Source organism: Stegodyphus dumicola, chromosome 3 (assembly GCF_044657685.1).
Source record: "Stegodyphus dumicola isolate Sdum_Otavi_A_Nest chromosome 3, ASM4465768v1".
NCBI lineage: Eukaryota > Metazoa > Arthropoda > Arachnida > Araneae > Eresidae > Stegodyphus > Stegodyphus dumicola.
In genome coordinates this window covers 171,002,568-171,029,416 of record NC_140770.1, presented here as the reverse complement: position 1 = coordinate 171,029,416, position 26,849 = coordinate 171,002,568, and the positions used below count along the sequence as shown (strand labels likewise).

General features: G+C 30.8%; 1 protein-coding gene across 11 annotated transcripts in view; it reads right to left on the bottom strand.

Annotated features, from left to right (window-relative positions):
* Positions 1-4,629: 4,629 nt before the first annotated feature.
* Positions 4,630-26,849, bottom strand: part of Ars2 (arsenic resistance protein 2) — a 94,163-nt gene continuing 71,943 nt past the window's right edge. For 4 of the 11 annotated variants that reach the window (XM_035377353.2, XM_035377352.2, XM_035377361.2 and 1 more), the window contains 5 exons: positions 26,062-26,226; positions 15,424-15,840; positions 13,673-13,859; positions 12,643-12,715; positions 4,630-4,804 (listed from right to left, as the gene is read on the bottom strand). In XM_035377353.2, coding sequence (XP_035233244.1) covers positions 4,726-4,804; positions 12,643-12,715; positions 13,673-13,859; positions 15,424-15,840; positions 26,062-26,226 — 921 coding nt within the window. In that variant the 3' untranslated portion in view covers positions 4,630-4,725. Of the gene's footprint in view, positions 5,510-7,253; positions 7,301-12,638; positions 12,716-13,672; positions 13,860-15,423; positions 15,841-26,061; positions 26,227-26,849 lie in introns of all 11 variants that reach the window. The other 7 variants (XM_035377358.2, XM_035377360.2, XM_035377356.2 and 4 more) reach the window with 7 other exon arrangements.

The following is a 26,849-nucleotide window of genomic DNA, read 5'->3' as shown; positions in this document are numbered from 1 at the left end:
TCTTTTCAAAATGTGCAGTTTGCTTGAATCAGAGGTCTCATTTCGCGCTCTGCCTCAAATTACTGAGAAACCGCGTTTTAGATAGAGGATTTGTTTTAGAAGATTTAAATTTTGATATTATTAAAGAGGTTTTAAATAGAGATTGAGAAGAAATAAAATTGTGTCACAAACTAAAACCGAATTATTTAATGGTCAAGGGAAACAAGAAACAAAAAGTCACTCCAGAGAAAACATTATTTTCAAAAAGTACCGCAAAAGGTATACTCTACCCCACAGAAATTCAGAAAGCATCTGACTTCTATGAGTTAATCGATAATATCTTCGGTATTATGAATAGTACTAACAAGAATAACAAGTATTTAACAAACTAATTTTGTTAAGTACTTGTTAAAGTTATTCTTATTGTATCCTTTGTAACTAATTATTGATTAGATTTTGTGCTAGATTAGCATTCTAGATAAAATATAATAGTATAAAACATCAAAGTAATTGGCATAAAAAGACCTGCTTCCTTTACTCACACTTTTGAAAAATTAAATAACTGTTTTAGGTACTCTGAATAAAGCTATTTTGTCAAAATTAAGGTAACAATCTTATATACATTTGTTTAATTGTAATATAGATATAAGTATAAATTACAAAATTATTTAAAAAATATATATTATATTGAATCGGAAGAGAATTATAACAATGAAAAATTTACAATTAGGCAAAAAATCAAACTTAGGTTAGCAGAAATGTTGCCATATATGTCATATATGTTTAAACCTATGTCAATGTAAAGTTGTTTTTTGAGTAAATTTAAATAGCTGCTATTATAGTTTTATCTTAGAAGCAGTATAAAAATTCTCTCAGTTAGCATGCAAATAAAGAAATGATTAGAAATAAACGTGCATTAAATTAAAAAACCTGCAAATAAAAATTTAAAAAAACCACGGAACTTTATGTTAAAAGAGTAGCACATTTTATCTATTATTTTAAAATTGAGTAAGCATTATTAAATTTTTTAATGGTTCAGTCTAAAATGCATAAAGCAGTAACATTGTCTCTTCCAAATTATAGCTATCTTTCACACGTAGCTCATTTTAAATCCTGGTTCAAAAACGCTAATTTCCAAGCTGCGAATTATATTGGCGCGCTCAGTGTCATCATGGCTACGTCATCACTTCTCACTTTCTGCTTCAGGGGGAAAAGCTCTATGAGCTAGCCCTTCTCTTCTAAATCCTGATTGAAGGAAAGTTGCCAAATACGGTCAAAACTGAGTATAAAAATCATTAAGTGACCAAGAAATATGGGGGATTAAACCACCAAATAGCTTGGTTTTGATTTTAATCAATTATTTAAAATTAGGGAAAAAGCAACCTTAGTGTGATATGTAGATTTTGAATAACTCTACTAGGTTAATCTTTGGATTATGGTAACTCGGCAACCAACCCTGCTAGTTTTTTTTTTGGATGCCATTTTTTTTTTTTTTTTTTTTTACTTAACACTTTTTTTTCCAACAATCTGCTAGCCTAATTATGCTTATGCTAGAACTTTTATGGAACAAAAGTGCTTAATCATGACTAAGATTAGGTGCAAAATTGGGAGAAAGTGCAGAATCGCCCACTGCTTGCCGCATTTTTAAGAATTCCACATACACGGTATCCATGTACACGTCGACCTATTTTCACTTAAAAAAAATCCCAGAATTGCACAAAAATGGCATTGCTCACATCTTGACTTTATCCATGTACACTGCTAAAGTCCTAGTTAGTAACCTTTATCGCCTTACCAAAATGTTGCCAAACCAATACATATTCTTTGGCCAAACTACCTGTTACCATATTCCAAAGATTAACCCTCTAGTGATTTTGAGGGTAATCAGACGCACATCCCTCTAATTTAAGAGTCAGAAAAATCTATGCAGAATTTTTTTCCCCAGAAAAGAAAATTACTTAAAAACTTGCTTGCCGAATTAAGATTGCTATTTGATGGTTAGCATACCAGAGGACCAAGTGGCTGTAGTGAGGAGAGAGGTAAGAACTTTATGGGGTGGGATCATGAGTGCAGGTCCACCCATATAGAACTGGTGGGGAGCACTTTATATGACTAATCAGATCTTCAGACTCACAGAGCTGCACCCTGTTTGAGAACTGGGAGTCGTAATCCCATAGGTCTGAGCCAAGCGGTAAGTAAAGGAAACAAAAGTCTGTTGCTCAGTAAGTATGGGACTTAGCTTCAACAACATGAACCATCTGCACGGTGGTTTTTTGCTTAGATCCTGCTTAATAAGAAGGTTTTTCAGAGGGTCTTGGTCGTGTAGTGACTATTAAGTTAGAGTACATATAAATGTATTATTATACTCTTTCTATAAGGGATGCTCATTAAGTATTAAGATACAGCATTGGTCCATTATAGTCTATATATATTATACTCTTTCTATAAGGGATGCTCATTAAGTATTAAGATACAGCATTGGTCCATTATAGGGATACACCATCAGTCAAATAATTTCAAAAATGTTATGAACAGTTCATAAATTAACTCTTGCATTAAATACATTATGAACAAACTTTACATTTTCCTAATTAAAATGTTGTGAAAGTGCCATTACTAATTGTATTCAAGGAGACTTTCAAAAACCATCTTTGTATAAAAAATATTTGAAAACTTGAAATTTTTTTTAATTTAAAAGTTTCAGCTCAAAATTTTAGAAAGATCAAATTAACTGACATCCAGTAGATAAAAGGAATTCTTTTTATTTATTAAAATTTCTACACATGTTGCTTCTTTGAACTCCCTGGAAAATTTTTTAATCCCACCAATATAAATAATAATCTCAGATTACTCAACACACACCAAATTTCTGTAAATTAAAAATTTCTATTTTTAGATTGTTTCTAAAAGTCTTTAGTGCTTTTATGGATTTTAAAAATAAACTTTTCAGACAGATTTTTCTTACATGCTCTGGAGATAATTCACTGTTCTGTGTTTGTGTACATTTAAACCTTTTGCAAAATGCTGTATTAAAAACTACCATACTTGATGCTTCATGGAAATCTATTCTAGATACTCCGTAATTATTTGCATATCCCTAACCTGAAATAACAGGAGAAAGGGGTTGAAAGGGACACACTCTTGAATGCAGATAAATTTTCTTCACATGAAGTTCTGATGTTGCTTGCAAGTGATTCAACACACTGATATTAAGTGAATTATATACCTATTGTTATACTAATGAACAATAAATCAGTACATTGACGGCTTGTACAGCCTTTTGTTCAATTATAATCCCTACATTTTATTTGGACTTTCCTTTAAGAAATGTTTTCACACTAATCACTTGTGATGATTACTTATGATGATTATACAAACCACTCTTAATTTAAAACTGATCATTATATGTTGATAGGTGGTACCTCAAACCTAAAAAGTCAAGCTATGAACCAGATTCTTGTGTCTATTCACAAGCAGTTCATATGACATTTGATATTCATATTAAGCTTACTCCTGCTTAAAAAAAGTGCTTTCAGTTTATATGACCTAAAATTTCAAAAAGTCATCCTTATTATTTTTTATCACAATAGTATTACATTTAATTAATTTTTAGTATGTTTTTGACAAAAATCATCCTGAAAAGTTTTCATTTATTAACATGATTGAATAAGTGACATATTCATAATAAATCTTTTTTATCTATATTCTGTCATTTAATCATTTTAATTTCTAGATAACATTTATCTGAAAATATACTACAGTTAGTGCAAACTAACATTACATATACAGCACCAAAATAGAATAATTTCTTATTAAAAAATCTTGTGAAACAAAGTAAAAATTAAGACAAATGGTAAAAAAAGATAGGGCTTTAGGTTTTTTTTTCCCCCATTGTATGAAGTACTTGATATATTATCGGTTTCTATTTTAATCTACTAAATATAAAAATAAAATATTATAAGTGTTTAACTCATTTCAATAGATTTTACTATTTACACTGTAGTTTCAGCATTATCGTATTTCAAATTCTCTTCTGTGCTGATCTGAAATTGTTAGGACTATTTGTAATAATTTAAAAAAATTATTACACAATGCTATTTTACTGTATATTTTGGGAAGCTGAATAAGTTTCTTTTCAATTTCAAGGCCTGATTATGGCCAAATGTCATAATGGATGAGATTAGTCAAATCCATGAATTAATACAGCAATAAGAATTCTTGCTAATGTTTAGAGATAAACGAGTGTCCTCAAGTGTGGTCAAATGAAATAGTTAAAAAAGAATTGATAAATAACATTAATATATATAAAGAGCAATCATTGATTTCTAAACGATTATCCTTCCTATTTTTAACATTACGTGAAATTTTTAATTCTTCTGATTTAAGGACATGAACATGGATGATTTTTTTTTTTTGTGTGTGTGTGTAGAAGGTACAACAGACCTTTCATTTTGTGAATATAAAGAGCAATCATTGATTTCTAAACGATTATCCTTCCTATTTTTAACATTACGTGAAAATTTTAATTCTTCTGATTTAAGGACATGAACATGGATGATTTTTTTTTTCGTGTGTGTGTAGAAGGTACAACAGACCTTTCATTTTGTGAATTACCTTAAAACACACTAAAATTTTAAATAAAATCACAACTTTGTATCAAAAACATTTAATGATAGAAATAACTGAGTCTGACAAATGATGAGACATACATAACAAAATTCAACGGCATTAAAAATATATTACAAACTAAAAGATGTCCATATCGTTAGGAGCGTCGAGGTCTCTGTAAGTGATCATTTTTCTTGGATCAGAGCGTGGATTTCTTCTGTAAATGGAAACACGTAAGACAAAACAGGTTGCAGCAATTACAAACAAGTCCTACACATTTCGATACTGGGGTGAAAAATTTGACAGTAGGCGAAATTAAAAGGAGTGTTTTCTTAAGATTATAGGTGACAATTTTTAGTTTTATAATATTAGAATAGCACGTCAGTATTAGAGAAACATTTTGAAAGTTAATGTACTTGAGTAGTGGTTACAAGTTCTCAGCATGAAGTGTAAATTACAAGACTGAACGAGAGAAGACCAACTCATAGTTTAAAAATTAGTATATATTTAAAAAGTATACAATACAGGTTTAAAGCAATGCATTTTCAAATGCTTTAAGTAATTTAAATATACACTTCATAATTACAAACATGATTTATGAAAATCGTTAAAAAATTTTAAAGTATTTTCCAATTATTTACAATAAATATGACACTTATTTTGAATGACTGATATTAAATATGTTTATGAATAAATTATTTCACCACATGTATTCAACCCTGTCACCACAAGAAAACCCCCAACTAAATGTTTATAAAAGAAAAAAAATATGTACAAAGTAAAATATTGGTTGGGGCTCCAGTCTAAAAAGACACTATGAGCGAGACCAAACTTCATTTTTTCGGTTATTTAAAAATAGTCCACATCCTGAGGAGAATCCACATCGTGATAACCAATGATTTCCCTTGGATCGGTTCGAAGGCTGCAAGAGATGAAGGAAAAAACTGTTCGCAGACGAATCAGTACGCACAAGAAATAAAAGTATTTTTAATTTTACTGTATTTTGTGATTATATATATTTTAACTGACACATTTACGAAACATAAGAAATTAAAAGACTCATAATATTTTAAGATTTAAACTTATACCTATTTTTAAATAATTAAAAAAAAAATTTTTTTTTTTACAAAAAGTTTTCAAACTTCCCACACACACACATAAAAAAAGAAAGCTACGACTTATAAAGTTTTAGTTTATCAGCTGCATTTTCGGTACAAGAAGATAAGCAAAATTAAAAACTATCAGAACAGTTTATTAATTTTGCTTATCTCTCAATTTTTTAACATTACCTTATACATACATGTATAAAATTTAAAATAAGCAGTAAAAGTTCATTTCACCATCTGAAATAGAAAATGCTAAATTTCCAGATTTCCCATTTTAGATGCATACACTGTTATACATACTATTAAAATATTGGATCATCCAGAAAGTTCTATTGTTTTTCAAATCATAGTTCATTTTCTTATTATGTTACTTCTGGTAAGGAGTGATTTTGATCAAAGCATATGTTTAAATATGATCTTTTCTGCTCATGTTGCGCTATTCTAACATATCTTGTGGCATAATTTTGTTTCAGAATGTAAAATTTACGCTACATATACACAAAACAATGTTTGAGAAGTTTTAAGGAAGGAAGCTTCAGCCTTAAAGATAATGCCTCCTCAGTACAAATATACTCTATAACCAAAGATATATTAAAAGAAGCTATCATTAAAAATTCAAGTTATGCAGTTCAGGAATTATCAGGCAGAATAAATATTCCAAAAAGTACAGCACACAGACATTTTAAGAAGACTGGTTATAGTAAGCTACAATGTTGTATTACACATACATTAACAGAGTAGAATATACGAGCATGTGATACTTTACTTAAAAAAATAAAGCTTTTTTCTTAAATGGCTCAATACCAACAAAAAGGGAAGGGAGTTAATGTAAGCCAAAGAAATTGCATGCTCTGAATTGCTGCCGCCAAATCAGGCAAATTCAAGAAAACTCTCTTCCTAAATGGCTTTGCTTTTAAACAGAGCAAACACTGAGGCAATGCATCCAGAACTGATCAATTGTTGAGATTTTGTTTTCAATCACGACAGTGCTCAGACACTCATTTTGATGAATGTTGGACAATGGCCTACTTCTCTGGAGACTGTCAAACAGCATTTTGCGAACATCTTTATGAATAAATCTAATGCCTTTTCTAAAAAGGAATTTTTCAGCTGCTGAAGAGTTGGCAAAAGGTCATATAGGAAAATGTTGCTTATGTGATTCAACGAAATTTTCTTATGTTTTTGCACTGCTACATTTATCACCAAAAAAACTTCAGAACGTTTGAGATCACTTTTCCTTCACTATTTCTCAATTTGTAAGAATCTGGAAACATTAGTAATCCTGCCAAGTAATAAATACCATAGCTTATCAATTTATAATTACAAATATTACTCCACAGCTATTTGCTTTTATACAAACTTTTCTTGAAAGGATTTCCCAAATAAGTATCAAATTGACATGTCTGTTCAATTTGTATTACCTAGCCCCATAGAAAAGTCTAAATATTCCTCAATATGTTGAAAAGGAACTGCAGACTATACTATTTATAATTCATAACAGAATCTTATGCTTTGAAGCAGAATGCAGTAACTAGTCAAAAAGGCAAAAAGCATATTCACCTATCTCTCTCTATATAAACATATGGTCATACTTCTATAAGCCAAAACTGAAGGAAGCAGAAAAAATTTTGAGTAACTAAAAATTCAATGTTAAATTCAAATAATAATAATAATAATAATAAAAACATATGTATGATCAAACACATTTTAACAAAACAAGACAGAAATCAATAAAATATTTTTACTGTATAGTGTTTCAAGTGAAAACATCAATAAAATAAAAATAATGATGCTATCTTGATTTTTTAATGAAAATGTACATTAAATACTTTTTATTCTATGCTTTAAAGCATAGAATAAAAATGCAAAATCAAACAGGTGGGTTTTGCTTTAATTCAAATATAGAATGCAATTCTAAAGAAAGTTACCGTTTTCTTTATGGTACAAACAAAAGCAAAAATGCAACTGTTTCTGAGCTAGTAAAATAACTTAAGAACTAGGAGAGCAAATTATTTTTAAGGAATTGAAAAAGAAGGTCTGGTTATGAAAAAGAAGGTCATGATCTTAGTTTCAGGTCTTTGCTTATCAAAGGAATGACCCATCAAATATTTTGAGTTAAGAAATATGTTTTCACGAGAAAAAAATGTCAAATTACTTTAAGTACCATAATTTCTGGAAGAAAAGCCGCATCAGCGTAAATGCCGCACTCGAGAGAAATGGCCGGGGGGGGGGATAAAATTACACAGAAACGCCGCAAAAGATTAAATTGTGCATGACATCGTTGTGGGCCGTATAGAAGCAAAATCTCAACCTATGTCCTGATATATGACATATCACAGTTAAGAAAAATGCATGAAATGAAACCATAACTCAAAAATAAATTAAAGGTAAGAAAGGCTGAAAATATATTTACGTTCACGAATATACTTATATTTACCCACTAAAGAAGTCCATATTTGTAATACTCAGACTACTATAAAAAATGTTGCAACAACGAAATATTAAATTTGGATGACAAAAGGAAATTTTAAAATTTACTTACAAAAGGAATTACAGAAAACTATACATCATATGAAGCCATTAAAATCTGATTCTTTACAATCTAAATTAAAAAGATTTAGTAAATCCTGATCTAAGTCTTCCAGATTGTCACATTCATCCTCTTGGCTTACAGTCTCTTTATCTAAGGATATAATTTCAGCTTCTTTGAACCCTGCTATTATTGACGATGTTTTTACTGATTTCCATGCACTTCCTACCCACTTTGCAACTTCTTCATAAGATGCTCTACGCATTTTACCGCTTTTGGTATACGTATGCAATCCTTCACTCATCCAACACTCCCACCGCTTTCGGGCTGCAGCATTGAAGGATTTATTATCCCACAAATCTCATGGTTGTAAGATTTTTGTCAAACCACCAGGAATTATTGCTACGGTCGCAGACAATTTTTGACATCTGGTTTTCACTGACTCAAGTAAATGAGCACGCATGGATGGAATCCATTATCGATAACCCTTTTGGTTGGAAAAAAGATCCCTTACGACACTGCCAAACCTTTTGTAGCCACTCATGTATGACCGTTTCGCACATCTAGCCATTCTTGTTTGCACAAATAATTACGTCATTAGAAAAATCTCCCTTCGGAATAGTTTTTCGTTTAAAAATGATCATCGGCTTTAGCTTGTCACTCTTTGTGGCACAAGCTAACACACATGTAAATGACGTTCATTCATGCCCCGTCATAAGCACAAATATAGTTTATGCACCAGTTTCATCAACAGTTCTGTTTGCAGGACAGTCGAAAGCTAACAGTGTTTCATCCATATTTATTATCTGTGACCAAAGAGGTTATTTTGTCAATAATATCTGTCACATATTTTAGAAAAGATGCCTTTTTATCCTGCCAGTCCATTGGTAATTGATGCCCGACTGTTCTAGTATGCACAGAAATATTTTTTCTTTTCAAAAATCTGCTACATCAGCAAAGCCCTCCTTTGACATAATTTGTGTTAATTTGTTTTGCTACAAATTTTGCTTGTAAGCGAATTTTTACAGTCGAAATTGCCATTCCCTTTCCTTGTTGCTCCTTTATCCAGTTTGCACGGTTGTCCTCTAGATTCGGCAACCTTACAGTACCACTTTTTTTGGCTCGTTTCTGTTGTGGCATATTTTTAAGTTCTTCTTTTTCAGTTCTCCAACGTCGAATACATCTCTCGTCCACTTCAAACTCTCGAGCTGCTGCTCTATTTCCAATTTGTTCAGCACAGGGAAATTACATTAAGCTTAAAACCAGCAGTATAGCTTCTGTGCCATTTTCAAAAATTTTCCGCTCCCTTCTTACTTAAAAACTATTGATGGGATCTGTATCTGGCAGAATGCCAAGAAAAATTGATTCATGCTGAAGGGGAAATTTGTCAGAGTTCGTTATTGTGAGGCAGGTGGAGTCATGTTTGCCTTTGAAAAAATTGCAGAAAAAGCAGCGGTGTTGAGAGGATGGGTCCTGGAAGATTCATCAAATAGCAGAGGAGAGAGACTATTCAAAATGATGAAAATGCTGATTGTTCTCAGATACCGTTTAAGGTGAATAAAGCATGTAGATCCGTTCAAGGGAAAGAATGTAAATAAAATAGCGTTCGCAAAGAGCAACTGAGTGGTTTTTTGTGTCTGAACAGCACCAGTCTATGTACAATGACAAGGCCATCCAAACTTTGTACAATGACAAAGTTATTTAAACTATGTACAATGACCATCATAGGAAATATTTTATTTTTAGTGCACCTAAACGCTACACCGCGCTGTTTCTTCCAGAAATTATGGTGTTATTTATTGATTATGTATGTGTTAGTTATTTAAATAGTAAAAATTATAAAATAATATACATGAAGTTTTACATATTATTAAGCAAAACTCACAAAGGAACATTAATAGCATATGCAATCTATACTAGGAAACAAGTACTAAACAATTTTAATACTTCTGCAATGGTATGTTGCTGAACTGAATACTTTCTGGAGATGAGTGTGCCATATATGCATGAATCCCAAACATCGCTAGCAGCCAGGTGATGCACTGGCATATCACTGCTTTAACTAATCTTCCAGATGGCTGTATCAAATGCGCACTTTCAAACATACACACTTTTTCAGAATTTTTTAAAATCACTAGATGGTGCTTATTACAATTAGCTTATTTGAACATATGTATTTTTGGCCGGGTGACTGAAGCGCTTTTTGATTCTGGTGATCCATTTACATGTACGAGCGATTTGAAAATATTAAGTAAAAAAAACCCAGCTGAAGCACAGTTGTGGCTTCATATAGTTATGAAATGTCCACGCTCGGTGAGATAGCTTCCCCACAAAGCAGTTTTAGGGTTGCAATAAAATGGCAAGATAAGGCAGGGTTGCCCCATTTGGCGACATGCTATGGATGGATGGAGAACCTTCTAGAATGAATTCTTACCGGTTTAGCCCAGAATATTCTCGAACACCAGCCAAAAGCTATATAAAACCTGCTGATACATGGAGTGCGAGTTAGTATCGAGTTGGTGTGTCGTCTAGGAAGTCAATCCCCGCGGAGTCGATTGAGTTGACAGCTGGGCAGCGTGTGCCGAGTGCACCGAAAGAGTCTCATAGTGCATCGCCGAGAGAGCGTGTTCAGCTCCGGGAACAACTGAAACGACGACAGGAGCTGTGCTCTGTGTGTCGTCGAGTGCATTGCGAGTTGTAGTGTGGAGAGTCTCGAGAGTACGGGGAGTTCCGAGAACGATCGAGCAGAGTCGGGGTCTGTATTCTGGTGCTTGCAGGGGAGCTGTCACCACCGCGACAGCTTGTTAACCTGAAAGCTGTGCTGATTGTGTCAGCATGTTTATAGTAGATTTTCAATGGCTGTAAAAAAAATGACTTTGGAACTGTCCTGATTAATATTGACTAAATAAAGTGTGTTTGGATATTTCATCAAGTAGTGTTGTCATTATTAACTCCAAATCCACACGAACCCCGTACGAAGAAAATAACGTAACAACTGGCATCAGAAGAAAAACGAGACAATATAATATAAACATTGGACAGTTTCTAAGGCTTTAAATTTGTTTTTCCCCCCCTCGCTATGGGAAGATAGAAAAAGAAGCTGTGGTTTTAGGAACTCCCTTTTGTATTCAGTTTGCACCCACCCTCGGATAGCAGATTAAGTTTTATGCACTGGTTAAAAGAATTAAAGTAATAATGTGATGTCTAAGAGAGAGAAGTTTTTAACAGAAAAAGAGTATATTCAAATTGCAAATGAGCCCAATAGTGACTATTTTGACTAGATCTAAATGATAATAGCGATTTATATATCGAAATTTTGTCAGAACTAAATAGAAAGCTTGTTTTGCTTCCACCTCACAATCAAGCGCAATAGTGGATACTCCTTCATCAACTCGATCCGTTAATTGAAGCTTTATGAATTTACAGGAATTGCAGGCGTAAAGTTATGTGAATGAAACTGATTTTTTTACCAATTTTTTCGATGATGATCTAATGAACATAATAGTTGAAGAAAGTAATAATTTCTATGAACAAATCATGAAGAAAAATCCATCTTATTCCAAAATCAACATACTCTTGTAGATGTACCTAATATGAGGAGATTCCTAGGATTAATTATTCTGATCAGAATAATTAAAAACCCGACCTGAATATGTATTTTACAATTAATGAAATGCTAGTGACTAGACTATCTCCTTTCTGAATCATTTATGCTGTAATATTTAATAATATATTTTGTACAATATTTCATCGAGTCGAATATTTTATTTTTAATTTAGATTTTAATAAAAAAATTTCAGAATATCTTTATATTCTGTATATATGATATTAGTATTATATAATATTATAGGAAAAATCAAAGCAATTGACAAAGAAAAATATTTGTTATGAATTTTTTTAATTAATGCTTAGCGATATGAAATACCCCATCATGCAAGATTGTACTACTGCAACATCACACAGTTTTCACGGTGAGTTGTGTTAAGTGTCATGTAAGAGGATTAAGCACAGATGCATATATGATACACCCATCTTGAAGGTGTTAGCACACAAATACTACTACACATTTCGCAGCTTAAATTAACAGGTTTAATAAATTAAACAAAACAAAACAAAAAAAAAAAAAAAAAAAAAAAAAAGAGGTGTGATCAAAAGAATTATGACTGCTTTTATATTTAAATGCAAACAATCTTAGTGATTCAGTGGATAGTTTTAACTTTAAATTAAATGGTTATGTTAATGTCTAAGATCTCAGTTAATTATCCAAGATGCAAAAAATTGATATTTTCAAATGAAAAAATACTTTTGTTATACGAAAACAAGTCCTATACATTACTTACAGCTGCTTTAAATAAATAAAAAAATCTGCCAATTTATGCCTAAGCTATGTTTCAGTTTAAAACAAAAATACTTACTTACCGTTGGAAATTACGTTTCCCATATCCACCACTTCGATACATATCTGGTCCTCTACCATAGTTCTGACCAAACCCTATAAATAAAAATTGTAACAAAAATAATTCACGACTACCTCCTAGGAAATAGCTAAAATTAAATTAAAAATGAAACACTTTTAATTGCAAAAAATCTACAAAGTTAATAATTCTAATTTGAATTAACAATAACTCACTATGACTCCATTGTAATTCACCCATTTTCTCTTTCCAAGTTAAAAATAGTGTTGTGTGCACACGGGTTTGTGATAGACAGAATGCATGACAGCTTGATAAAATTTATTTTACAAAAAGAAACATTTCACAGTTCTAGAACATCTCACAAAAATAGTTGTACAAGTCTTCACAGTATTGCAGAGTACAGTCAGTAGTTACACTTCAAACTTCTAAGAATGTAAACAGAATGCAGAGCAAAGTGCATCTATAGAGAAAGCTCTCATTAGATATCTTAATACTCCTAACTTATACTGAACTGCAGACTGATACTCTGTCTGGTCTTCTATAATTTTCACCTGGACGCTGAGATATATCTCATACTTTTTAGTTCTCGAAATTACTCGAAGGCATATGAGGGCCAAATACAGTTGTAGCTACATATACAATACCACCCATTAGTTACATAGGGACTGGACCAAAATGTTGCCAAGTATGGCGACAAAAATTTGTAATCAAACTATAGTTAGCTTGGCGATATCTCGCCTCGCCAAATTAGCGAGATAACCATTTACTCAATGTTAAATAGACTTGCTTCTGTATTCTTATTTTTCCAACAAAGCATTGTTTCTCTCAAGCTTTTCATGTTACATTCATTACACATAAAAATACAACAATTTCACTAAAATTATCTATCATCATTCTACAAATGATGCCCCAAATAATGATACGTGTTAAATGACCATGGCAGTATCTAATTGAAAAATGTCTGCAGCAGACTCAAAATTCAATAGCACCTTTCCTCACTGAACAGCATAAATAAACTTAATAAAATTCTTCACCTGGGAAATTAGGACCAGGACCTCTTGGTCCAAAGCCATATGGTGGCATAGGAGGAGGAAAAGGACCACCATGGAATGGATGTCCCATGTTATGCATATCTGTTCTGGAACCAGATGATCTATTTGATGGATGTTCTGGAAGTTGCGCTCGCTTAGGATCCATCAGATAATTATTGAAATATTCAACCTACAGAAAAATGACACATTATTTGCTTTCAAAACAAATTACTAAAAACAGGCACAAACATTTAAAAAGCTATAATAATTTTACATTAAAATAAGAATATAGTCAACTTCAATTTGTTGAAAGAATGCAATGGACAATACCCACAGTCAATCTAAAGGACTTAAAAAAAAAAAAAAAAAAAAAAAAAAAAAAAAAACTATAAACAATGTAAGTTCCAGCCTTTTGTTCTGAAGAATAACTTTATTTGGTTAGCATACCTGCCAACCACTAAAGATAAAAATTCAGAAGAACACGAAGAATTAATATCATGCTTTGATATTGAAAAAATAACAATTTATATAAATAGAAAAAAGAAAATTGTACTTACATTAGTAAATCTCAATTAAGTAGTAACTAAAAAATTTATTAGGAAATATAAAACAAGAACTTAATGTTATACAAAAAAATTATTGCAATGAATTTAGAGTGCATTTTTTGGGTTTAGCCAAAAATTCTTTTGAAAATTTCTAGTCATAACAATTAGTTTCCTCATAACATTTAGCAATTAAAATGTTTTCTAGAGTTTTTGGTGAAATTGAAGAACGAAACATAGTTTTGTTTTTCTTCACAACACTGAAGACTCTCTCGCACTCAGCATTACTGTGTGGAATTACGAGAATAGCACATAAAACTCTTGCTAGTCTATCATATTTTGGTATTCCATCAACTCTTTTTATTCTTTTTAAGGTACCAACGAAGATATCAAGTCTATCTTCTCTAGAACTGGCAAAGTCTTCAAACTGTGCAGCAGAAAATTGGTTCTGTAGTTCATCTAAAGCATCATTATGGCATTCATTTTCTTTAAAATAAAAGAATGTGATAATCCACGCTTGCTGAGTAATTCCCTTGCTGCTGAAGCGAAAGCGAAAAAAATAATCTGGCGCCCACAAAGAAAAGAGTGGGAGAAACAAGTTCAGCGCATTTGATTGGCTGGTTAAGCAGCAAGTTGAGAGAACCGCAGGTTACTGGATTCAAAGTAGTCGGTAAAACAAGATGCAATTGGCAAAAATCGCTGAATTGGTGAAAAATTCTAAAATTTCGACAAAAATCACTAAAAACACTTGAAAAAGGGAAAAAATTGTAAAAAATGGATTACGATCGTATAATCATAGAAAGAAACTTATTTTCGTAAAAATTACGAAAAATTCGTAAAAGTTGACAGGTATGGGTTAGGTAAATTAAAAGAGTATTCAGAATTGATAAATAACAGACAAATAATCATCATTAGGAATTTAAGGCATTAAAAAAAATTATTATATCTGTGACAGAAATTTTGTATTATTCTGCAATAAACAAACTTGACATTCTGTTCTTTAAACACCAGTTAACCTGGAGCTGATCATAATAATAAACAGAAAAAAGCACAACTTTAAAAATAAACCTTATTTCGTAAAATTACATCGTGCTGAGATATGCATATTGGCTAAACACTTCAAACTTCAAGGCTCATTTGTACATACATTAAATAAAATTTCTTAAATTACAATTAGAAACAACTAAATTTACTAAATTAATTAAATCATACCTCTTTTTTAACTTCTTCTATTTTTTCAGCATGCTTATTATATATATGCTTCCTAACAAATTCTGGACCTTTGAACTTTTTCCCTGATAAAGGACAGAGCCATTTATCTTTTGCAAGTTCCTGAGTATTTGCCTGAATAAACTTTTCAACTTCTGCATCTGGATCTTTTTTACCCAATTTTATACATTCTTCTTCATCTAACTTAGTTGGAGTTTGCAAGAAAGTCTGACTCTTCATCTCAAAATGAGAAATATAATCATTTATTTCTTGCTGTGTAACTTTGCTAGATGGAGGAGATCCTCTCGCATGCATAATACCACATCTATTGGGCATTTCATCTTCACTGGGATATTCGCTGCTGTTGTAATAATCAACAGAGTGAACAACGCGTAAATACAGTAAAAGGCGATCCAAAACCTAAAAAAGCATGGACAGAATATAATTAACTTTTGCTCATTCTTTGCATGTTTGTTAATTATTAGAAACACCAAATATAGCAACATAAAAGCTGATGGTAACAGATTTTATACATAATATTCATATATGCATTATTTACTTATACAGAGTGCAGCCTTAATTTTTTTACTGCTTTCTGGATGGGTATCCATCATCGTCACCACCGGAATAACAAGGCCTCCCTTCTGCTGCGAGTGACGTCACTAGAACAGAGACTAGTAGGCATAACAAACCATCACGGCTCTTTCGGTGGTAAAGTGCATGCATGCTTGTAGTTTTAGTTGGAGATTTGTATATTGCATTAAAGATTTAATAATATTTCATTTGTTAATATCTGTTGAAGAATGCTTTATACTTGTTTTATTCCTAACTGCAGAGGAAACTATCTAAACACTGAAAAAATACAGATGTTTTATTGCGCAGAAAATGGCTTCGTGCAATTCACTGGCAGAATTTCATCCCATCAAAACATTCTAAGTTATGTACAATCAATTTTTAAACTTATGATTTTTCTTAATTGAAAAAAATAATTCATGCATTTAAAAAATATTTATTTCTCTATCAAAAATTAGGCCTTATTGTTGCTTGTTTGATACTGATTAAACTTCTATATCTGATATTGTTATTATAAACTTAATTTGAATTCTATAAAATCTGAAATTAATTACGCTGATATATAAATCAACAAATAATACAGCAGTTAGTCATTAATTCTAAAGCATTTAAATCTGTAATGAAATCTAGCAAGATATTAATTAAAGTATAACATTTAAGTTAATATTAGGTAAGCAAAAACTTCGTGAAACTTTCTAGAATATCAGCTGAATTTCAGTATATGTACTGGGATGCCAGTACATAATGTGTAGAATATGTGTTGAAGTACTAGGTAGCTGAATTCTAGCTAGCATTTTCCAAAATTTATTTCTGAATAGAAATCTAGTATATTGCATGTAAATTTGTATTTTTATTTTACATTAAAATTATTTGTAAGATTTTTCTTATGAATCTATAGTGATACTCAATACTGAATTTTTCATCCTTTTTTTTAGGTTGATGAAACACATTTTATCGAATTAAGATATTGAAAGAGCAGTCGAACATCTTGGTGAGAAAAAAAGAACGTCAATAAAAATTAATTTGATTCGTCCAAGACTTCGAAAGGATGCCATACCTTCACAACTGCCTGGCTGTCCAAAATATTATTTATTATATCCTTCAACTTCAAGAGAAAGTGCAGATGATAGAAGAGTTCGAATTGATAGAAACAATATACAGATTGCACTTGCTGCAAGTCTTTCTTGTTTTCTGAATTTTTATCGTGCATAAAATCTGAGAATGTTCCCGATGATTGGACAGTTATTTAAAAAAAAAAAAAAAAAAAGTAAAGTTGTTTTTCTTATTATTGATACCGAGTCTGTACCAATTATTGAAGCTGCAGTAGTAGTGGTAGAAAATTTAATGTGTCATGTTTTTATTGGTAAATCAGAATTCAAAATAATAGATAAGGAAGTGTTTCCTAAAGTAATAAATAGTAAAAACAGTTTTTTTTTTTTTAAGTTTTAGACTTTACCACAAAATGAAAATTTATTTCCCAATGTTATAAAAACAGTTATTACTCTATTGAAAACTGTTAAGAATGATGACAGTGATAAACAGCAAACTATGAAATTCATTACAGAACAATTGTGCAATCTTATTTGTAAAGAGAAACGCATGCGTTATTCATCACATATGTATTTTTTCTTCGTTATTTTATATTCCATTTCTCCGTATGCGTATAAATTTTTTTTAGTTCATGAAATATCATTATGCCACATTCAAGAAAAATTTACAGAATATTTTCTGGATTTAATACTAATCCCATTAAACAGCAGTCTGATGAAAACTTCTTATCTTTCATAAAAAAAGCAGATGGCTTGAATTCAGAAAACCTTATAATTACATAATTGTTGGATGAAATACACATAAAACCATACATAGACAAATGTTGTTGGTATGGCATATAACAGTGATAGTGTTGCAAATACATCAGATGTATTTATGATACAAAGTTTATTATCATCATTTAAAGAAGCTGTACATATACTGCCCATTAAAAAAATCCAAGCTGAAGACCTTTTTTCAGTTTTAAAGAAAACAATAATTGGTTTACATAGTTTAGGGTTTAAAGTTGTGTGATAATAATGCTACAAACAGAAAAGCAATGTCTTTTTTTTTTTTCTTCTTCCCCACCCTAGTTAAGTATTGTTTATCAAAACCCATGTAATAAAAGTGATCCTTTATTTTTTTTATCATCGATTCTGTTCATATCTTTAAAAGTATAGGAAATAACTGGTTGAATAAAAAAAATTGTGAACAAGCATTTTATTATCCTGATTTTGATGATTTTGAGAAATTATCATTATCCACTGCCTCATTTAAACCACTAAAACAGCTTTATGAAATTGAGTCAGATTCTTTAGTGAAACATGCATATGGATTATCCTTAAAATCACTCAACCTATAAAACTTGGAGAGACAAAATGTCAAACTTGTTAACAGTATTATTAACAATTATGTTATTGTTGCTCTTTCTACCATTGGCAAGGAGAATAATATTTTAAATTATGCTAGCACTGCCAGTTTCATGATCCATTGCCAATATTGCTTAATAATTCTTTGAAAGAGAAGTTTTTAAAAAGATTTCTGTTATGGTTAGATGTTTGGAAAGCTAACACTTCAACTACTGGGACCTTTACAAAAGAAACACATTTAGCTGTTTCTCACACCACATATGGGTTATTAGAATTATCTAAGTATTGTTTACATGAGTTAGGGTTTAAATATTTCCTTGCGGGAAAGATACAGACAAATACATTAGGAGAGCGATTTAGCAAATATCAGATGCTTGCTGGATCTGAATACCTAATACCAGTACGACAAATTTTTGAAAATGAATCAAAATTTTCAACCTTTATCTTTGAGATCAGTAGCACGTGGGGACATTTTAATCGACTGTATTGGAGAAGACTACGTTACAGATGATATCCCAAATGTTTTAGACTTATACTCAGAGTTCAATATTAATATTTCTGAAAATGATTTTCAAAATGTGTTACCAGTCTAAACTTATATATCTGGTTATTGCTCATATACGGCTGTAAAAACACTCAAATGTAATTCCTGCTTTAATTGTCCTTGACAAAAATCTAAAATTAAGTGCAAAAAATATAATTTTATACAAAATTTAGACAGAAATTAATTACTCTTCCCCTCAACAGATGTTGTAACTGCAGTAACTTATAATTATATCGTAATACAAAAATTATTAAGTGAAGAAAATGGAAAAACTTTTTGAAGCAAAATAATCAAAGAAATATTGTTACAGAATTATCATCTACTCTTATTGATAAATATGAATTTTTCTTAGTTGATGAAACTTGGGATAATGGCCATTCTAATAACACTTTATTAAATATAATTTTGAAAACATCTACCAATTGTTTTTAAAAAAAATTATTGTACTAAAAAAATTATCACATGCCTGTAACAAAAAAGCGAAAACTGCAAACTGCGAGTCTTAATTAAATTTTCCATAAAAACCCACCTTCTCAATTAATGGCTTTTTTTTTAAATGAGCATATACTACTGCGAATATAAATTACGAATTCATTTGCTGTGTATTAATGTATATGAATATTGTTTGGTGAGAAATAAGAGTTATTACCGAATCCCTAAATTTCATCCCATATGAACATTCCTGTTCAATTTGCTGAAAATTTATATCATTTTGTATAATTATAGATTAAAAAAATTATATGCAATGTTTTAAAAATATTTAAGCATCAAGCTATGTAGATTATACATTTTATAAATGAAAGACATTTTTACGGCATTATTTTTCGCATATAAAGTATGAGACATAATGATTGTGGAAAACTGTATGATCTATATTACATATATGTAAGATATAACAAAATATGATACCTGTTTAAAAAAAAAAGTCTGAAATGTTTCAGATTTTAAATTACGTCCAAAGGGGCGTTTTTAACATTTTGTGTGTTACCTTTCTTTATTAAATATCATGTTCCTCGCACTTAAACCATAAGATCCAGTGCAACAGCAATATCGCAAAATAGTTTTAAAACGAGCATATCTTTAGAATTTCCGATACAGAGACTCACGCGCTGGAGATAAAAATGTTTTTTCTGCACAACGTTGCCATTGCTCGCTTTGAAATCCTTGAGTTTGTTAATCAAAAATTCGTCAAAGTTTTAAAAAATAGGAAATCGATCATAAAACGAATTTCAAATTTCAAATTGGGTCTTCCACATGCTCATATTCGTTGGAGGATTACGTTATTCAAAATTCGATGACTCTATGTACCGTTATTTTATGACAATGTGAAAAATATACATACATTTACGCAGATTTTCATTATTTAATTTCTTCAAATATAATGCAGGACTCTAACATTTTGTGGCAACAGTTTGAAAAGTGAACCGACATTTATGAGTCCGACGCAAAATGCCAAAACGAAACTAATAGTCCTTCGGGATTCAAATCCCTTTGGACTAAAAATCGGTGACCTCAAAATTAACATTTTAAATTTGTAATCTGCCCCTAAATTCATCTCACAGGTTCCAGATTTTTCTATCTTATGTAACGTTTTAAAGCAGATGCCTCTTGTCCAATCAAATTAATTGTAAGCCAAAACTCTGAACTGAAACTTTCCCACTCCCACCCTTCTTCCTCTGAAGTTCTATCTATCTCTGATACTCTGGCCCTTTTTCACATAAGCTCTCCTGCCGGCAAGATGCTTTTCATGTATGCTGCTGCCGTCAACTTGCTTAAAACGACGTCGTACTTCAAAATGCAACTTCTTGCTAAATTGTGTCATCATGCTTTCCACTCTGCCACCTTTAAGCCACTACAGTCTTTTCGATCATCTACGCAGTATCGTAAGGAGTAAAAGTTCCAGTGTCTTCATCTACACATTTTTAAAATTATTACGTGTATATAAAATGCATTTATTATTCATTGCTCTGAAAAGCTGCAGTGCATTAAATAAAATATTATTAATAAAAGAAAACTGTGTGTATTGTTTTTAAACTTATTTTAATCATTAATACATTTATTAGCTTTTTCTCCGTTCAACTTCTGTTCAGCTGGTAATTACAGTTAAATTTAAATTTGACAAACTTTCTTGCTTTTTTCCTCTGGTATCTGTTTTGTGTTTTCTTGCTGAAAAGACTGAACCATTCATAAACTGTAGCATAAAAGATTTATTATAAATTGTTAGAGTTTAATGCATATGCATACAGCATTCTGAGTCGTAAAACATAGCGAGACTTCTTAAAAAGGCTATTTTTAAGATTAAGTACAATATCCAAGATCTTGATAGCTATATTACTGAAATTATGAAATTAAAAATGTTTCAGCTCTCTGGTAGTTGAATTAGTACAGTTTTTGATGACTGCATACTTCTTAACGTGTGGTCTATGGTTGTTGACTGTAATGTTAATTTTTAGTTTTCGTTTATATACAAGACTGCAAGTTTTACATGCTATTTAGTAAATGCAATTATGGGTTTCTCAAAGCAACTGCCTTTTGGCAGCAAGAGGCAGTAGAAGCAGAGCACAAGCAGCAGACATGTATCAGCTTAGATTTTGAACGACTAGGAAAGAAAATTTTTCGTAACTGAAAATCTAAAAATAAGAATTTATTTTTGGGAAGGGAGATTACATAATTCTTAGAAATAAATCACTATTGTTAGGGGGGGGAAACAGAAACACATGCAAAAAAAAAAAAAAAAAAAAAGGGGGGGGGGGCAAATGTTGCAAAATTTTTTTTGTACATGGTTTGAATTTTACAATGCAGATAGGATCTATAGGATCCCAGTGATCTTATGAATATAGGATTACTGGGGAGGGGAATGAAAATTACCAAATTTTGTATTCTTTTTGTTACTGGGTGCACTGCAACAAAGCAGACAACCTATATCATTACTCAATTTCCTAAATCAGGATTTGTACACACTTTTGCACACGGAAATTAAATACTTTTAAGGACCATTAATGAAAAAAATTAACAACCTATAAGCAAACGGGAACTGAATAAATTCAATTAAAAGTGTTATTTATGCCTGAATTTTACTTTTGTAATACATTCCTAAAAATAAAATAGATCCCTAAGTAGTATGCTTTATTACTAAACATGAATTAATTAACATAATTATTAATAAGTTTGAGAATAAAATAAACTTTAAGCAATTTATCAAGTAGCATCAAATATTTTACACTTATAATAGTTGGACATATTTGAAAGAAGATAAGTGACATTTACATTTTACTAACAATTAGCTTTATGTTTATTTTTTTAATGTCTCATTTTTTCACATACTTGGTCAGTCTAGAGGTTTAGTAAATAGCAGGTAGATTTTATGTCAAACGGCATAGGTTAAAATGAGAAATAAGATCATAATCAGCATAACAAAAGACTGAATGTTTGTCACCGCTGCTGCTTGTCTAGAGAGAGACCTTCTGATTAGAACAAACTTAAAAGGCCTGATGTAGGCGTGGTTGGCAAATGTTGAAAGTTAGTCAGGCTCTGTTTAATGCAGTTAGTGTCGTAGGTTCGTGTAGAGTTCTAGGGGTTGTATCCCAGTTAATATACTTTAAGGTTCCAAAAACCCATTAAAGCACCAGAGGTGATAAGTTATTTGGTATTAAGTCTCACTATATGCAAAGAATAAGTTTTACTTGAATTTTTTCATTTTTGTATTTTACCTTGTGACCACAGCGAGTATTAATGAAAGGCAATAACTCGCTTTAATATGTAGAGATAATTTTTAAGGGTAAGCAATTAGTTATAAATAATTAAATTAGGTAGTTTGATAACCTTAGTCATTATGGATTTACATGGCCACTATTAAATTTTATTTTTTAACTATATTTGTTAAAAAAGGCCCTATTAAAATCAAAATCCAATAAAATTTCACATCTTAAAATACATGTAATTTATGACATTGATTCTTAAATGATATTAGGATAATTACACATTAAAAGCTACAAAACATTTATGTTTTGTAACAACAACACTCAACAAAATATTTAACCGTCATTTTAACAATTTACCAACCAATCGCCTATTAATCGGCTTTTTATCGCCAACGCCTACCGACTGATTGCCTATTAATTGGCTCTTTTTCGCCAACGCCTACCGACCAATAGCCTATTAATCGGCTTTTGTTTCAGCAACACTAACCGATCTATTAATTGCTTTTTTCTTGGGGCTACCTAAAGATAGCCCATCAACCGGTAGCTACGGTGATAAACAATTGCCCTTTGCTATATCATCTGCATTTTATTATTAGCATTGAGGTACATTGCTCACTTGCGTTAAGTGCTTTGCTTCGTAAACTCCCACATTTTCACACCATTTGTAAAAAAATTTACCATTCATGATGAGCAAAAAAAAAAGTGGTACTGGAGAATTTTATTTAGACAATTTATCAGATTGTCCTGACAGTTATTCAGGACAGGGAGAATCTGCGGCTGAGCAGCCGGTCGGATGCATATATGCTGTTGAATCGCTCGAGGTCGGTAAAATGTTAACTTGAAGCCTTCCCAAACATTTTGGCTACTGTATATAGATTTCCTTCTCTTTAAGCAACTTTTCTAGATGCTTAAAGAGATTTGTTTGAGAAATTAAAGATTTGTCTCAATGGGCGAACCAATGCTCTCGCTAGTTTCTGCGTACTTTATCTCCTAACTTGTCAACCTCTCCACAAGGTACCTAATGAGGGTTTACTCGATCTGGTAAAAGTTAAATAGTCCAAAACCCCAACAGTTGTGAAGCATATTATCCCTATGTCTGAAAGTAACTACAATATCAGAAAAAGGTTTGAATAAGCCTCTTATTTAAAAAGAACTTAAAACATAAAGGCATGTTCAGATGCTAAAATAATCAATTATAGCTCACGGTGATGTAATTAAACAAGAACAGTCAAACTGAAATTAAAAATGTGGAGTAGTGGTCAAAGATTATACAATTTAATTTTAATTTAATCTGGCTCAGTAACACTATCATATGAGGAAATAGAAATGGAAAATTATAGTAAAGGCTGAAATCATAAGCAATTAGGTAATTTACATAATAATAACTGCATATCTTTGAAGAATAATTTTCTTTATGTATTCAGTTTCTTTCTTCAACACATTTCTTTCCATTTTCGAATTTTGGGATTTAATTAAGGATTTCTGTTATTCTAAAAAACACTAAATGCATTTAGCATGTATAGGAAAAGTGGTTAATTTTATTTCTTTAGTTATATGAACATTTAGAGGAAATATGAAATATACATGGTAAAGGCCAGTTAAAGAGCTGATGTGGCAGAATTTTTAGAATTTAGTGACACACCGAACAACAAACTCTAGAAATGGCAGAACTTTTAGAATTTAGAGCAGGCATTGGAAGCAAATTTAGAAAGGCACTAGGAAGCAGAATTTAGGATCCACAGAGATTGCATCAGGTGGGGAAAATGCCTATGTGTATTATGCATTAAGATATATCAGATGAATCTTTTAAATTGTAAGTTTTCAATTTCTTTATTAATACAAAAATCCTTTTCTATAATGATGTGATAAGATTAGAAGTATTTTTGATATTTTTCATGCTCGAGTCTAGTGAAAAGTAGAGAAAATAAAGGGAAGATAAACATATTAAGATTCTAGTATCAGAAGTAAAACTTTCAAATATTATGTTTTCATTGTTCTTCCAGACGTTCTCCAAACAAGTAAGAAATTCATTGCAAACTTTTTGTAAAATACATCCATTAAGTGTTGATAACATGGAGACATTTTTCATTTTGTCACATATTTCTCGAATCTTCTAGAACCGTGGGTCTATATACCTTGCCTTGGAATCCTAAACCTTCCAAGCTGCAATATCTAAAATCCTAAAGAAAAATTATCCCTACCAATTTTGTAACAGGAAAAAGCCAGAAATATTTTTTGGGGGGTTAAAAAGAGGGAAAATGTGTAAAATTAATTTTATAGAGAAAACTGATGCATATTCTGAGAATTTTGAATATTCTGAGACAATTACATGGGAAAATCTCTTACTATGAAAAAATTGAAAAGAAGACATTTTTAATTAATTATATAGCTAAGTCTGCTTTTGCTAAGAGCTGTTTCGTAAATTGTGCTTTAGAGCATTATACCTTGTTTATTTTTCATATTCAAAATATTGTATAATAAGCAGTCAAAATGAAACTATAATATGACAGCAAAAATAAAAATGTTTTATTTTAATGTTAATTTTTACATATAATTTCAATTTTAATGAAATTTTACGATGTTTTTAAAAAAATCGTCGAAAAATTCTCAGATCTCGGAATTAAAAATTTTCTACAGAAACTGATCTTAAAACCACCAAAATGTTGATAAGTCGCCAAATTTAGAACTGTTTAATAAAAGAATTCACATCACCAAAAGTGAAAAGTTGTTTAAGTTATTAGAAAAAAATGAGAATTTCGAAATGCTTATGTTTCACTTCTTGCTTAGAAACTCGAGTATCCCATCATTTATATTAGAAACAGAAACAAATTATAACCCATGAAACCATTAAAAAGATAACCACATATGTCAGTGAATTGCCAAAAATATGCCTAAAAAATGCTAATTCACACTCAAAATGACAGTCGTAAAAACACAGAAATTTCAGATGATTAAAATTAAGGACCTTCTGCTGAGTTTGGCCAAAATTAAGAACTTTTAAGGACTGTACGCCCTGTTAAATGCTACAAATTTTACATCAAATTTGGTTTAATATATCATTACCTAACCTACAATTTTTAATTTATTTAACTGTATTATTTAGCAAAATACGCTAAAGCTGCAACAATTATACTTTTCACTTAAACATGGTGATTTTCATAATAAATCTGAATTTTGAGGAAAGGGAACTTGAATAAATCATACATTCAAAACAAAGATAGTTTCATGTAAAAAATGAAAACTTTGCAGCAACTAATGCTTGTGGAATTTTCAATAAAATTAATTTTAGTTGCTTGTGGCATTACTACACTTAAACAATTGAAAAATCAGAAAAATATTTGTGCTAAATGAATACAATGATAAACGTTGCTTGGGAAACTAAATTATACATGCTTTAATGCAAAATATTTCACATGAAACTTACTTTTATTAAAGATTCATCTCTTTCTAAAGTACAACCTTCTTCACTATCTTTGTTTTCATCACTATCCCCCATACCAAGCAATTCATCTTCTTCAGCACTGGCTTCTTCAATGAGGTAATCAGTAATATTTTTCAATAAGGGATTTTTAGATGTCAGAAGGATACCCTTATAATAAACAAATAATTATTTAAATAATTATATACTGCTCAATCATAAAACTAAAGCTTTACAATAAAAATTAAAACTGGCATTTGCTTTTGAATTTCTTTATGAAATGTAAAATGGTTTTCCTTTCAGAATTAATAAATAATATAATTATTTATATTGGAATCACTTTAGTTTTATAATAAATCTAATCCAGCAGCTTTAGTCTCGAACCATGTTAAAAAAAGCTGTGTTGTTAGGCAGGGAGTTACTTATACTCAGTGCATGTCCAAAAAAACAGGGAGGAGGGCAATACTTAGCTAGACACATAAACTGTAAATTAAATTTATGCATCACTTTATTAATTTACTTATTTCAAAGATGAAAGCTCACACTTTTGCTAAAGTAAATCTCAGAAGATTTTTTCTAATGCTACATGTCAACAAATTACTACTTTAAAAATAGTGACTGCTATTTTAATTATATTTTATCTTAAACTGAACAACACAGTTAAAATGAAACTCCATCAATAAAAGAGAGCAATATTTTATATATATTATTAAACAACTTTTACACATAAGGAAATGCCAACATTTACAGAGGCTTAATTACAATATTCTCATCAATATTAATAAAACAGGTCA